Genomic DNA, 17,291 nt, shown 5'->3' on the forward strand with positions numbered 1-17,291 from the left:
CAGTCAGATAGTGACGAAGTACTACTGGAATTGCCAAGTGCTGGTTAGTTGTCAAATAACTCCTGAAGGTCACTTTGTATTTTCCTGTCATCTGGCATCTTTGTCATTTGCTACCTCAGTGTTAATAGGTATCTAAATATCTTGAAATCCTTAGTGTCACCTGGTACTTGTAAACTGTGTGATGCATAAGTCTATTATAATACATGATTGATAAATTTTGAGACCCTCTATAATCTGACACTGTCATAGATTGTCGACTCTCAATTGTCGAAGTGTCATCTAGTGCCAGAATATCATCTGGTACCTGAGTGTCATCTCATTCTTGAGTATCATCAGATACCTGAGTGCCATCTTGTAAATTTATATAATTAGTACCTGAAGATTGTCTGGTACCTGAGGATCATTTGGCACCTGAATGTGATTTGGTTCCTGATTGTCATGTGGTACAGTACCAGAGTGTCATTTCATACCAAAACATTATGCATTGCCTTTTACTTTTATCCTCTTCACCACTGATCAGCTCGTTAGCCGCTTGGGCACGTCTCTGTCACTTACTGTTGGCAAGTACTAGTCATGTACTGGCTCTCTGTTATGCACTGTTGGCAGGTACTGTTTGGTACTTAAAGTATACAGTACAGTACCTGTGGCACTGGGTACCTAATTATTATGTAGTACTCTGATGTTATCTGGTAACTGATTATGATGTGAAAATGATACATCTGTTTATCATTTAGTAATGGAATCCCTCTTTCTTCTATACCACTGGCTTACTGCTCACTTCACTATCATAATCAGCAGCTTTGTAGTTTGTGATGGCACTTTTATGCTTAGATGTTAAATGCTTTTCAGTTTGTTTTTATTTTTTAAAAAGTAGAATGCAAGTAAGGATTCATTTAATGTACAGTATTGTAATATTATTTTATATATATTCTCTATTTTTATCTTTTACTAAGTAACGAATATGATAATTGTTATTCACTGTAAACTTTCATATATACAGTAGAACCTCGGTTATCCAGAGTCCAGGTAACCGGCAGATTGAACGAACATTCACCAATATGAATAATAATAATAAAAAAAATTTTTTTCCAAAATTAGCTAGAATTGTAAATTTGAATATTGCACACAATGGGGATGAGCTGCCATATTTATTGATAAGATAAACTATAAAATTGAAACATAGCATATCATAAAAAATAATAACTGAAGCACATATTTTATGTGAAAAAAAAATAGCTCCTGGGTGACTCAACCCATTTCAGACAGGCAATCAACCATCTGTGCTGTGTATATGCCATGACATCATATCAGCAGAAGGGTGCATGGCAATGCAGTTACACATGTTCACGACATACACATATACACCCATGCTCCTCATTTTTCTTATTTTATAGTTTTATTGTATTTTCTTTAATTTTAAGCCACATGAGATTGGAATAAGTGTTAAAGAAGTCCATTTTTTGCGAGACACAAATTTGCGAGGTCAGCCTGTAGCTCTGCATTGTAGGATTTATTGGGAGATCCTAAAGTGATATTCAACTAAGCAGAAAGTCTCTTTATCCAGCGCCTCTCAATCCCCATAGGTACCGGATAACTAGGGTTCTGCTTTACTTAGTAGATACTTTAATCACATTTTATGATATATAAGTTTAAGTTTGTAATATATACACATTATATATATATATATATATATATATATATATATATATATATATATATATATATATATATATATATATATATATATATATATATATATATATATATATATATATATATATATATGCAAGTAAATCACTGTAGGTGCGCGTGATCTAGGTATATGCTGATAGCCACCAGGAAAGAAGAAAACACGAAGTTCCCAAGTGCTTTCGTGTAATTCACATCTTCAGGGGTGAGTACAGACTAAAGAGAAGTACAAAACAAGGTGTATATTTACAGTGGAGGGTGAGACCAGGTCCACAATGGTCAGGTATTAGGTAATGACCCTACTAATCTTTAAATAGCACCGCATGGTCGGTATTCAGGTCAAAGGGTAAGGTGACCCAACCTTCTCACCTGGTTATCTTCATTACAAAATTGTCCTACATCATTTAATTACAAAATTGTCCAGTTTGTACATGCCATTACTCAAATTCATGTTGAATGCTTCGGTATGTTTAATGAGACCTTGTAATTCAGTTGATAGTAGGAACATCATAGAATCTAGTCTCATTAGACATACCGAAGCATTCAACATGAATTTGAGTAATGGCATGTACAAACTGGACAATTTTGTAATTAAGAAGATATGTAACCAGGTGAGAAGGTTGGGTCACCTTACCCTCTGACCTGACTACCGACCGTTGCAGTGCTATTTAAAGATTAGTAGGGTCATTACCTAATACCTGACCATTGTGGACCTGGTCTCACCCTCCTCTGTATATATACACCTTGTTTTGTACTTCTCTTTAGTCTGTACTCACCCCTGAAGATGTGAATTACACGAAAGCGCTTGGGAACTTCGTGTTTTCTTCTTTCCTGGTGGTTATCAGCATATACACACACATATATATATATATATATATATATATATATATATATATATATATATATATATATATATATATATATATATATATATATATATATATATATATATATATATATATATATATATATATATACAGTATATATATTTATTATAGTTTTTGTTTATTAATTTATTTACTTTTGGTAACTAATTCTCTTTATTCAACCTGCCATTGTCCGCCCTGCTGCTTCACTTAACCTCAAACCAATATCCATCGACATTATTCTGGACTGGCTTTACAAAACCCCTTCCTGCTGGTTGGTGTTGGTGGAGCAGTGCTCAAATGTGTGTGGTCCTGGAATGGAAACACGGCAAGTTACCTGCCATGTTATCAATCACCTGGGATGGATTGACCCTCAACCTGTGACTCGAGGGTGCAATGAAAGCAAGAGGCCACGAAATACTCGCAAATGTAATCTTGGCCATTGTCAGTTGGGGTATTACTGGAAAGTCAAACCATGGAAAACTGTAAGTAGTTATAGGTTTTATACCTGTTTTATCAACTTTGTAATATCCTTTACTGAAAAACAGTGAACTGTATTATGGTACAGACTGTACAGTATGTAGAAACGGATTACGCATTGATGTTTATCATTGTACATTGCACAGTTACTTGTTCACAGTGGATTATATTAAGATGATAACCAGTCTACATAATAAATTCTGTTAATTCACCATTATTGTAATGCTGTTTCATGCTTTTGTTGTCACTGTAGTACAAAGTGGCAGATTCTTGGACTCTAAAACTGTAACCCTTCTCAAGTTAGTAGAGGTGTGGTTTACATCAATAGATGATTCTTTTTTTAATATGTTGAAAATTCCTACATTATAACTGTATTTGAAGAGAGATAAGTGTAGGTAAATGAAGTAAACCTTCACGGTCTTGGAATAATTGGGAGTAAAATCAGTTTGAAATCATCTGAAATTGGAGAGAAGTGTCCATGAGAAACCATTTTATTGACTGGTACAAGGCGACTTGTCCCCATGTACAAGTAAGAAACCAATTTCTCTTTCTTTATCTATTATCAACTGTATGATACAAATATTTATTAAAACTTGCCTCCCACCCTCCTCCAAAAGCAGGTAAAATGTTTGTAGTACAGTAATGATTTATTAGAATTCACATAGCTAAAGACTTATTCAGGGAGGTCAGCATCACTGTTCAGCTGATTTATATTTAGTTTGATTCATTTGAACTTAAGTACAGTAGTACTGTATTGTTAAAAGATCACTTCTCAAGACAATACAGTATTTGTTGGAACACCACTCTTGCCCCATGTTCAGGTGTATCTGTCGTTTTCCAATTTTATGAGATCCTTCCTACTAAAACTATGCACAGAAGGTTCACCAGAACCCATCCCTAGATTTCTAAAAGTATCAAAAAACCACAAACAAAGAGAATAATACAACATGTGGCAGATCAAAGATGACAAAAGAACTGTGTGTGGATAGCGAGGAAGGAATAAGTGCATACAGGGGACTAGGCTCATAGTGGTGGGGAAAGACTCTTCGTTATGTGCTACTCACATACCAGTAATAGGGCCACCATGATTTCACCCCATTCTTTGAAAATAGAAGTACGTACTGTATTGTTAAACAAATCAAATCCTCCATATAATTTTTTTTATTTCCCCCTAAAATCCAAAAAAAAAAAAGCTTATGTCCCAAATTGTGAAGGACTACAATTTAAATAAATGTTTGCAATAATATAGTGAAATAACATAATTTAGAAATGGCTTTAAATACCATAGTACCTGTAATTAGACATATACAGTAGTATATTGTAAAATGGTAAGAGCAGCACATCCATATTGACAGTGTATTTAAGCACATTTTCTTGTTTGTCAAAGAAATTAACCTTTAATAATGAATTCATTTAATGCAAAACTTTTTTTTTTATAAATCAGGGTATATAGTGTACTGTACACCTATAAGTCAACAAATGTTTTTGTGTTCAGTGTCAGGCAGCATGTGGCAAGCGAGGTAAACAGCGTCGAGGAATCATTTGTGTGAATGCAGAGAATCAGAGAATGTCGGGTCGTATGTGTTCAAGAGAACAACGTCCTCGCAAGAAGCAGAAATGTCGATCCCAACCTTGTGGGCATACCACATGCTCTGAGGTTAGTCCATGTACACATGTTCAGTACAGTACAGTATACAGTACAGCATATTAGATACAGCATTTTTTGTAAATTAATAATTACCTACCTATTCCATCCAGTAGTGTAGGGGCAAGAGACCGCTGTCACCTATTAATTATAGGGGATCTACTTCCTATAATACTTTACTTTACTTACTTTCTCCTGTCCCACTACTTCATCAATTACTGTACTTTCTGACTTAACTTCTGACCTGGAGTAGCATAACTCGAGGGTAAGACACGTGGGTAAATGTAATAATGGTACCAAGATAGAGGGAGAAATAATGGTGGGCACTGTAGGAAAATAATACCCCTAACATACAATAAAAATGGTTTATTAAAATAATGCTAGACTTCTGACTACTTCCAGTCATACATTAGTGCCAATATCAACTCCATGGCAAAACTCAGATACTTGTCAACAAGGTACCTTACATATTCCACAATCACCCGTACTTGGTGTACCTGTAGAAAACATACACTGTACACTGTAAATATACATAGAGTACACTTGGGATCCAACAACAACACAGAGAACCTGAGAGACTGCTCTCATTGATAGAACATGACCTGTAGCACTGGTATTCCACAAAAATATCTACTTTGCTACTCTGTTACATAGCCAAGAAAATGTGGTGGCCTTCACACACTGTTAACTCCAGACTCTCATACAATTAGAGATGACATACCAAAATACACGGGCGAAAATTATGACCCACGCACTACTCAGATGTGGACTCATACCAACAGCGACACTGCCTGAGCTGGTGTTGTTGTGTACGTTGCTGGATCGACCATAGGTGGACGGCGAATGCGTCTAGCGCACGTCCTTAGTAGCCGACTGGCTCACCGCATAACAGTGTTGGCGATGACCTTATTGACGTTCATCCATTTCCAAATACTAGTGTGGACGTCATCCCGGGGTCGACCTAACCAGCTTGGCCTACAGAAACCTGTGTACTGAAGGGGTCATGGCTTAGAGTGAGTTGACACGGATGTCATACATTTTAGCTAGGTTGAAGGCACATGAACACTACTTATAACACAACACAGCTACGTTAATGGCTCACTGCATATTCAGACAAAATACTAAGTTGCAACACTAAGGGGCAAGGTGGAACATGGACTACTAGACTTTACCTGTGTACGGAGTGTGGGTCGTCGCTTAGAGTGAGGTCAGGTTGTGGTCTAGAGAGACGGTCTCCAGCCAACGTCTCACACCCTCACGCCACCAAGCCGTAACTTAAAGATAATGCAACTACTTCCCTCACTCTATACAATGGCGTATGAAATAGGAACAGGACATTGTGGACATCCTGCATAGCATATCAATCAAACTCTCACTGTTTTTAATTTCTGGCATATTAAAAAAAAATCAAATCAACTCAACATGTGCACCATTAATGGACCATAACACATCCACCCGATGCTCCACTTCAATCCACATGTTGACCAAGGATCCTTCATCACTCGTCTGATGCCATTGATTATCCTTGTATGAAGTGTTTCAATATCAGCAACTGGGATTTGGGAAACATAATCCTTGACATACCCTAGCAAAAAGAAGTCTAAGGGCACAATATCTGGAGACCATGTGGGCCAGGAGATGGGCCTTATCACTTCCAATCCATCTGCCAGGGAAGTTACATAATTGCCCAGAATATCAAACATACACACTTGTGATATTCTTCTCAGTAAATAAAAATGGGCCTATCACCCCATTGTACAAGTCCACATCAAACATTAATTTTGGACTACCACAATATTGTGTTCACAAAGCTCATGAGGGTTTTCAGACCCTATACAGTATTTACACTTTGCACATTATGGCATTAAGCATGTCCAGATACATGAAAGATAGTTTCATCAGAGAACACCATTTTTAGGTACTCTTTATCTTTATCAGTCGAGTTCAACATGGAACATGCAAATTTATGGCAAGGAGGCTTGTCATTACATTATAATGTATAGCTTGGACTCTACAGCTGTACTGTATATGCCTTTGTATATTGTTGATCTTGGTAGCTGCAGTTCAATTGATATATGATGAATAGACATTTTAGGGCTGCATTAGAATGTGTCTAGGACATTAGCAGCAGTTTCTTCAGAAACACCGGGACATTTACTTCAAGACAAGTTTATCATACCTCATGTATCTCAAAACTTGTGGAACCACCTCCTAATGCTGGGTATGGAGGGAGGATCCTTTCAATATTGATGGTGGTAATTCCATTCAACAGTAGTCACTGCAAACCGGATGACGCATTGAGCTTTCTCCTGTGTAGTCATCATCTTCATTCAGGTTTCTATTGTCAGCAACTGAATATTCAGATTACAAACTGTAAATCAAGAAAAGGAAATTGCACTAGTTTAGTGATAATTCACATTTGGTCTCAGATAATGATTTTTCTTCATCCCATTGAGACATGTGATATGCCTCCTGACTATTGGGTTGATGTAGGTACAGTAGACCCTAGCCATTCGCGGGTTTGTGATTTGCGATTTCGATGATTCACGGTAAGCAGATGGTGGCTATGGTGGTTAGCATGCGAGCCTTTTCTGGCAGTGCAATGAGTCACCCCACGCAGCATCTCGTGTTGTTCTCTCAAAACTTTAGTGTTTCTTTGTGAAATGTTCCCTAAAAGACTGCCTAGTGTCAGAGTTTAGTGATGCTAGTGGAGTGAAATGTAAAAGGCAGAAGTCAGTGATGACCCTGACAAAGAAAGTTGAATCATTAGAGAAGTTAAAAGAGGAGATGAGTGCTGCCGTGGTTGGTCGGTTGTTTGGTATAGGTATACAGTAGTGCACTAAGGTAGTTGCTATTCGCAGTTTTGCCTATTCACACCATTCCTTGGAACCTAGCCCCCGCTAATAACAAGGGTTTACTGGACATCCTTTTGCATTTCCTGGCATTGAATCTTACCAGCCATTCCTTAAACCACAATTAAATCAGAGAGAGATCTTCTTGTAGCATTTCACAGTCCATTTGATTATTAATTTTCTTGAATAACTTAGCATTGTCCACAAACATTTGTGTCATGGATTGTTTAGCATCTGACTTATCATGTATGAAAAAATCAAACAAGTCACAATAGACTGCCTTGTGGTTACCACTTCTCATGGGTACACATGCTGATTTCATGCCATTAATCACCATACACTGCTTGCAGTCACGAATAAAGTCTCTGATCTACACGACGACGTTTTGCCAAATTTCATACCCAGCGTTTAATTTTCAGCTTTTCTTGAGGTACACTGTCAAAAGCCTTGGCAAAGTCCAGATATATATTGTCAGTACAGTAATATACATTGTTTAGTGCTCAGGATACGTTCCTGTATTATAGAGTGCCATCCAAAACAGCATTCTGAGGGGTCATTGTACCATTGCATATATGGAGAGGCGTTCCTGATGATGTTATTTTTATAGTATGAGATATACAGTATAATGTACAGAATTGTATCTAAAGGGTACAGGCATTAATATACACAGATTTACAGTATGCAGTGCATGTACAATCCTTCCCTCATGGAGGGAGAGGAGAGTGACAGCATCACAGTATCTGCTGGTGAGTACAGTACAATATATAGTGTATACAGTTGTATATTTTGTTTATTTACAATATACAGCATCCCCTTCAAATTCGTGGGAGTTAGGTTCTCAAAATGGCCCCGAATAGTCAAATCCGCAAATAACATTTGCTGACAAGGGGGGGGTGGGGGGTACATTTTTACTTGTGCTCAAAGAAATGTATACAGTGGTCCCTCGGTTAACGAGCACAATCCGTTCCAGCAGGTTGCTCGTTAACCGAAAAACTCGTTAACCGAAACCATTGTTTCAATGGGTTTTTGGGTAATTGGTTCCAGCTCACCGAAAATTGCCTAAATTCAACAAAAAAAGGTAGAAAAGTACACTTACATTGAGGTGTGTATGTAGAAGGTGCCTGGATGATGATGATGATGGGAATTAGAATGGGGGTGGAGGAGAAGGGATTGGGGTGGAAGAGAAGTCGCCCCATGGCGCCATTTCACCCATAAAATTTTAGTTCTCTTGGTGTAATTCAAGATATTTTTCTTTAAATCAACAATGCACTGCATTATATATTGTCAATATGTAAAATAAATTTCAAAATGACCAATAATTTGCTTGCAAACACAGAAAAAAAGTGTTTAGTTGAAGAGAGTCTCAAGCAAGATGTTACCTCCACCGAAAAGACAGAGACACTGGCGCCTGTTTGGTGCGTTGCCAGGCTGGATGACGCGCATGAAACTAGTTTCCTTACCTTCAATTATGTTCAATAATTGTTAAAATGGCTAAAAAATTTAATATTAAACTTTTAAAATTATTGAATAGTATAAACTTCTTGATATTTACTAAAATAGTAAGGAATTTAAGCGCTAAAACCGATTACTGTATTGATGGACTAATACTACAGCTGGTGGACCGCCAAATGCAAGCGAAAACATGTTGAAGTCGGCTCTTAAAAAACTCATTAATTGAGGGATTGCTCGTTAACCACACACACACACACACACACACACACACACACACACACACACACACACACACACATATACACAATACTGTACAGGTAAAGGAAATTATTGTCTCTAGGACGAATGGCTCCCTGTCCCAGCCACAAAAACGATGGCAACTTTAAAACTATCCACAGACATTCTTGGGTACATCCAGGGTGTCATCCGCGAAATAAAAATCCGCAAATTATCCGGGCATACTGTATTCTATGTGTACACACTGTATTATATAGTGGTGTTTGCATAAATTAATACAGCTCTCTGTCTGTCTGTTTGAAATGCATAGCTTAGACTCTCAGAAAACTTTCCCCAGTACTGTATGTGGAAAAATTCCAGAGATGTGCGATTTTTTTCTGGGGATAAGAAAATTTGCCTCCATACCCGGAAATTTCTCAATCCTGGAACCGCTCTGCACCAATTATTCCAGTTAATACAAGTGATACATGTGAATGAAATTATCACTCGTGTGAGGCTGTTTTTTGGATATGTACAGTAGATGTATTATTTTGTTCATACTGTGTACGTATAACAAACATTGTAACGTTAGTTTTTCTTTATTTTCCTATCACATACTGTACTGTACTTTATAACCTTATACCTCAATCTTGGTTGATATCTTTGTCCATAACAGGCAAGAACCTCCTTGTATGTGACTGTGGATGGAGAGTATTCTCTACTGGTGGGTGGATACAATATGAGTATCTTCTGCTTAGGAATGAACACCTCCAACCCCCAGGAATATCTAACACTACCTGCAGGAGAAGAAGGAAACTTTGCTGAGATTTACAATAAAATGTAAGTTTCCTATTTTGTTATAGAAAATAATTTTTCAACTGTTGATCTCCACTGTTTGTGCAATACTTTGAGGGCTAATGAGTATGTATGAAATAAAATAAAATAATAATAATAATAATAATAATAGCCATGAATAAAAACAAAAATTTAAAAATAAATCAAGAGTGAGAAACGATATTACAGTATGTTTGTTGTGTTGTCAACAGTAAGAGAAACAATTGATGACCCTGCAATTGTGTGTAAATGAGGCAGAAAGTCAGATCAGCAACCTGGGACTTGGTCACAATTTTTGTGATGCCATATTGCAGTAGGGTCTACCATTTGATAACACATTATGCTACCTATATCTTCCCAATATCACATACAATTAAAGTTATTTTGATAATTAATTAAATCCTTTCAATAACCATTATTCAACTGTGAAATCAGAACCCAAAATGGCAGTTAAGTAATGTTGATGATAGATGTTTATTCAGTGTATGTGGTACAGTACATACACACCTACATGTATTTACTGTTGAATTTACATTAGCTAATTTTCTTAGTAAAACGTTCTACTGATCAAAGTAAGTTTTTATTCCCATGAGGAAACTCTTTTCTTATACTTTAGCAGTAGAGTCCAAAGCATATTTAAGTATGGCTAGTCCTTCTAGATAGAATAGGGAAACATAAAAATGGTATTTATTGTATATTTTAAGGGTTCTCTCCACTCTCCTGTCATCTCCGTATTGGTTCTTGTGCACAGAATTTCATGTTAAATCTCATGTTGACATTCTAGGTCACACTACCACCCCAATCACTTTTTTAAGCAGGGATATACAGTAAACTGTACATGTGAGTTATGTTAAATATAAGAAGGCTTGAGTTTTGAGTGTTGATTGCAGTAAATATGTTTTAAGCAAAAAAACATTATTGAAGTACAGTACGTACAATATAAGATCCCATTTAAATATGTGCTAGGTTATGTAAAAAAAAAGTGTCATATAAACGTCATTGTGGTGTAACAAAATTAAATAATGTACCTTAACTGTTGAAAAGCCATTAAATTTAGTGACACAATAGCTAAAATGGCAACTCAGTTTTACGGGACTTATGCAGAAAGAAATCTCGTCCCGTTTCATTCATGAAATATACCTGACATCACTGCAAATTGTAATGGAGAGAGGCAGCACTAAAATGGAGTGTTAATAGCAGGCTGCAATTTAGCTCTCACCAGGAATGAGTGACAATCTTAAATACTTAATGCTTCTATACTTTACCCTAATTTATATGCAGTATTAACATGTAGTGTTGTATTTTAGTTCCTAAACACCAAAGGGTTTTGTTTAAAGTTTGCTTCAGTAACTGCAATGTGGCCCTAAATGAAAAAAGAAAGTTGGATACACCTGCTTTAAAGCATTCTGCTTCTCTTTTCTTTGATTTTCAGGATCCATCTTCTATTCCTTGTTTTACTCAAGAGATTCTGCATATTCCTTCCTTCATTGCAATCATCCTTGTAAGGAATTATTTATAAGGAGGGGCTGCCATGTAAAGCATAATCTACTGTTTCCATTTACTCATTTCAAACAGTTCAAAACTTGGAGGTAAAATTCTTGGTTAAAAGATGTAGAATATCCTCCTAAGGGGTTTTAAGGCTTCACGGATTCTTCTTCTTTTGTAATACCTTGTAATGTTGTTTCCAAGACTGGTAAATGTTATAGTGAACTAAGTGTCTGTTTTTTCCTCTCATTCAATATTTTCTTTGTCATTTTCTGGTTCTTTCTCGAGACTTTCACAGAAGACGGATAAGATTTCATTAAGTGCAGAGTTCTAGAACCAACTCTCCATGTAAGATTTGTACAACAGATGTTGTCTGTTGAGTAGAATGCTAAATTAGCTATATTCAGACTATGGTTTTGAAGTAAACTTTGTCTCCAGAGTGATTCCAAGGACAATTTCTTATCTGTGCTTTTCAACTTAAAAGGTTATCTTTCAACACTTTTCATCTTATAACATCCTCATTATCAACAACTGCATTACCATAATTATTTCTACCCTGCTGCTCACCAACTAATCCTTGTTTCTATCCACAGTTGACCATGCTATTCTGTATACCTTACATCTTGCATCTGCACTGTTTAGCATATCTGCAAATTCATCCTTGTAAACCTCTCTTTTTGGCCCTGCACTTGGCCTCCAGGTACTTTTCCTTGTCACCACCCCTCTTCCAGGCCTTATACAATCTTCTTTCCTCCTTTATTGCTCTGTACACTTCACCATTCATCCACCATGTAGTGCATGGTTGGCTGGGTCCATTATCTAGTCACATACCTTGTCAGCTACACTTGAAGAAATTATATACACTACAGTAATTTGGCCTGGCATCTTACTACACTGCCCCTCATGCTGTTTGTTGTAAAAATATTTGAAATGCATAAGGCAGGAAGTGATGATTCTGGCACAAGTGTTTGACTAGTAAGTGTTGAAATTTACTATGCTGCCCTACAAAAGCAGTGGACAGGCATTTTGGTGTGAACAAATCCACTGTTTCATTACCCAAATAAAAATGATAAAGCCATCAGAGAAACAGTCATTGCATGTGACCCATGACTGCCAAAGATATTGTAACTGTGCATAGCAAAAACACTGGAATTGGAAAAAGTTTCAAATTTGTGGATTGAAGACCATACTCAAGGGAAAATTCTCTTAAGTGGTTCAATCATCCATAAAAAAGCATCACTTCATTATCATAAATGAATAAGAAATATACTGTTCTATATCTTATGATCTTGAACATTTACCATTTCTCACCATTGTTCACATTTTCTAGGAACACAATGATCATAAAGGGACTTGGAATTATGACAGCCACAGATGCGAGTAATGGTGTGAAAATTTTCATGAATTTATTTTTTAAATCTTATGCTGCGAGCTTTACAAAAAAATTCAACAAGCTATTTTTTTTTTATTTAGAAAAGATATTTTTAATCTAAGTTTTAACACGAAATGTGGCATCTGCATGGTAGTGCCAACTGGCTTACCAACCATTAGCACCTCAACAGCTGCCAAACATAGATGTGTGTTCTTAACCTCTGTGTTCATTTTGATCTTGGAACTTAACATTCCCTTTTCCATTAAACTTAGGTACCTGAACAGTATCAACAGTATCAGCATTTACAAGGTTTCCAGGATTGTGACTGTCTAGCACTGTACTGTATTTCAAAACTAGTTTAATTTTGAGTGACAAGTATATTCTAATATTTTCTGGATGTTGCAGTTTGAATCACCCAGATACATGTCCACACAATGGGGATCGTCGCTCAGATTGTGACTGCACTCAAAACGATAGCAGTCACTCAGGCTACACTTCCTTCAGCAGAATCAGACTCAACACCACATCTTTAATTGTTGATAGTAAGAATCTGCTTCATTTTTATTGACTGGTTAATGATTACAGAATACTTGTATGGGATATGGTTATACTATATGCAAATATTAATATGGCATAGGTAAAAATTTATGCTGCAATTGAAAATTTCCTCATATACTGTATATCATTATGAGTCGTGTACAGTAGGTTGAGTATACAGTAGAATGCCTTTCATTCCTTAGGTAATTTAAGGGACAGCTAAAAATCAATAAATCAAGACTAAGAGTTGAAGAGCTGGATATCCTGTGAGGTGTCATTAGAGTTTGGAGGATTGATAATTTGAGCATTACAGATGTAAGAAGAATGCATGGGTTTGAGAAACCATTGAAGCTGAATGGAAAGAGTACATTAAGGTCGCTTAGGCATTTGGGAGTGCATGGCAGGTGGGAGACTGATAAGATAGATTAATGAAAGAATTGTTAGAGGTGTAAAAGAGAAAGGGGAAGGCCAAGAAAAAGATGGACAGACTATATAGTAAAAGCAAATTGGTGAGGTTAAGTGGTGAAACATTTTTCAATGTTAACAGACTGATTGTGGATCATTTATATTGAACATAGTTTAGAATTGACAGGAAGTTTTTCATTAGTTTTCTTTTAATAATTTGTTTTTAATTTTTTTGTATACAGTATATATATATATATATATATATATATATATATATATATATATATATATATATATATATATATATATATATATATATATATATATATATATATATATATATATATATATATATATATCTATATATATATCTATATATATATATATATATATATACGCTATATATGAGGTAGTTCTATAACATAGCATTATAGATAAATATAAGTGTTATGAAATAAATAACAGGGAGAAATAGTCATTTATAAACGAAAAAATTTAAGAGCCAACACAAGGATACAGTCTAAATAAATGTTACATTCATATCTAATAATGAAATCATACAGTAAATTTAACACTTTACCTTGAAAAAATATGAATGTAACTTGATGGGGAAAGGTGATTTTAGAGGTTGATAACATCAAGCTTCTTCAAGTGTTATATCCTTTCTTTTTACGATAATCACCGAATTCTATCATCAGAATGCTTTTTGAGATATTCTTCTTTACCATATTCACATTAATACCACAAAATTGGAGAAATAGTAAAGCAAAAATGTTATAGCAAACAAGATACAAGCTATACAAATCATATGTTCAATTATTAAATACAGAGCAATTAAGTATCAAAATATAATAGACTCACTGTGTATATATATATATATATATATATATATATATATATATATATATATATATATATATATATATATATATATATATATATATATATAATAATATATATATGTATTTTATATATATGTATATATATATGTATATATTATATATATATATATATATATATATATATATATATATATATATATATATATATATATACACACATACAGTGACTTTAACTGAACACCGGTTACGTAATTTCGATTAACTAACTGCCTTCCATAGGATCTTCAGTGGTTAATGAAAAAAATGGTTAACAAGTTCTTCCGAACCGACCTCAACATGTTTCGCTTGCACTGACCCGGCAACCAGCTTTAGTATCAGTCCGCCAATACATTAATCGGTTCTAGGCTCAAATTCCTTACTATTTTAGTAAATATCAAGAAGTTTATACTATTCAATAATCTTAAAAGTTTAATATTCAATTTTTTAGTCATTTTAACAATTATTGAACATAATTGAAGTAAAGTGACTAGTTTAATGGCGGCATCCAGCCTCTTAACACAGCAAACAGGAGTTAGTCTCTCTCTGTTTTCACTGGAGTAACATCTTGCTTGAGACTCTCTTCAACTAAACGCTTTTTCTGTGTTTCCAAGCAAATTATTGGTCATTTGAAATATAACATATTGACAATATATAATGCAGTGCAGTGTTGATTTAAAAATAATCTTGAATTACACCAAGAGAGCTAAATTTTATGGGTGAAATGGGCATGGGCGACTTCTCTTCCACCCAATGCCTTCTCTTCTTCCTTCTCCTCCACCCCATTCTAAATCCCATCATCATCATCATCATCCAGAGCCTTCTACATACACACCTCAAAGTAAGTAAACTTTTCTACCATTTTGTTGAATTTAGGAAATTTTCCGTGAGCTGGAACCAATTCCAAAAACCCATTGAAACAGGCGGTGCCCTGCGGAACCAGGATGCTCACATTCAGTGCTGTGTACCCCTTCCTGAGCGGCTGGAGTTCCAGCGCCATTTTTGATCCAAACCTCCCGCCATCCGCCATGTTGTGCGTAAGCGCGCCAACATAGTGTGCGCCTAAGTCGCCAGTCATCAAAAACATTACCAGTTCTTCACCCGCCACCCACCACAGCCGCCCAAGTCAGTGATAGTGATAATTATGGTGAGGATATGGACTTATATGGACTTTGGGAGTTTGACAAAGAGGCCCTGCAAGCCTCTGTGGTGGATAAGTGATACAATTGATACAGTGACAACAGGTGAGGGCCAATAATCTGCCCTCTGCCCGGAACCAACGCCCATCGTGTGCTCCAGCCATTTTCTACTAATGTAAGTGTTAAAAACCTAATATTATTGATATTTTCTTAATTATTAATTGTGTGTTGCCTCCATCATAAAGTTAAGATAATATTTTTACTACAACATAGTTGTGTGGCCAGAAAGTGGAGTTTGGTCGGCCCGACTCCATTTCAATTAATCCCATATGTTATGTTATTCACTTTACGCGTTTCTCACTGCGGGACCCTCCGGTTACATTAACCAAAAGTGAGGTTAACTGTATATATATATATATATATATATATATATATATATATATATATATATATATATATATATATATATATATATATATATATATATATATATATATATATATATATATATATATATATATATATATATATATATATATATATATATATATATATATGCAAGGTGAGCATGTGTGTATTCACAAGCAAGTATGTGTGAATAGTTTACAGACTCCAAAGTAAATTCAATAGTGATTGAGTATAGGTGGTCATCTGTATCTCTTTCTTTAGATTTTTTACATTGTACATTATTCAAAGTAATGATTAACAAAAGTACAGGGTACAAGATCTACTGCTGATGAGATGTTAATTAATTTTTTTGTCCCTCAGCATATGATTTTACCTTTGCTCGAGCTGTGGATGGCCATTTAGTACGGTATGGAGAGGCTGGTGACTGCTTTAGCATGGCAATGTGTCCTCAGGGAGCCTTCTCTATCAATCTGGCTGGTACAGCCTTAGCAGTCTCTCCTCGCACCAACTGGATAACCAGAGGCACCAACGCAGCACATTATATAAATCGACTAGATGTAAGTAACTGCATCACTTGTATAATAACTTTGCTAAATAATGTATTTAGCCCTGTTTATGCTTAAGATCCTAAGGTTAGAAACATTTTTACTTCAAGTCTCTATCCAATTATAGTGTTAGATATGCCTTTTAGTTTTGAAAATTAAATACTATAGTACAATATATTTTTTCAAGGAACAATGATGTTAGACACTATTAAATGAGTTATTATTTACTTAGAGTTTTGATATCATAAGAGTGGTAAAAGTGTGTTGTAGAAAAATCAGTGGTTCTTAACCTTTTGGGAGCTTGTTCCCCCTGATCCCCAAAGACAAAAAAATAAGTAAAAAAAATATATAGTTACAGTTTCACCAATTTTATTGCCTTTCTGGACCCAAATAAACAAATTGGTTGAATTAGCAGGGGTCAGGGTGACTGGGAAATGAGTTGACTGGGAAATGAGTTTACTGGGAAATGAGTTGACTGGGGAATGAGT

General features: G+C 35.4%; 1 protein-coding gene across 3 annotated transcripts in view; it reads left to right on the forward strand.

Moving 5' to 3' along the window:
• The window catches only part of LOC121878834 (A disintegrin and metalloproteinase with thrombospondin motifs 9-like), a gene marked incomplete at its 3' end in the record, with an annotated part of 66,528 nt that extends 49,713 nt beyond the window's left edge, over nt 1–16,815 (forward strand). For all 3 annotated transcript variants that reach the window (XM_042385247.1, XM_042385249.1, XM_042385248.1), the window contains 5 exon segments: nt 2,849–3,040; nt 4,531–4,692; nt 9,877–10,040; nt 13,297–13,433; nt 16,619–16,815. In XM_042385247.1, the coding sequence (XP_042241181.1) occupies nt 2,849–3,040; nt 4,531–4,692; nt 9,877–10,040; nt 13,297–13,433; nt 16,619–16,815 (852 nt within the window).
• Nucleotides 16,816–17,291: the final 476 nt, after the last annotated feature.

The sequence above is a fragment of the Homarus americanus genome, unplaced genomic scaffold (genome assembly GCF_018991925.1).
Source record: "Homarus americanus isolate GMGI-L3 unplaced genomic scaffold, GMGI_Hamer_2.0 scaffold56579, whole genome shotgun sequence".
Classification (NCBI taxonomy): Eukaryota; Metazoa; Arthropoda; class Malacostraca; order Decapoda; family Nephropidae; genus Homarus; species Homarus americanus.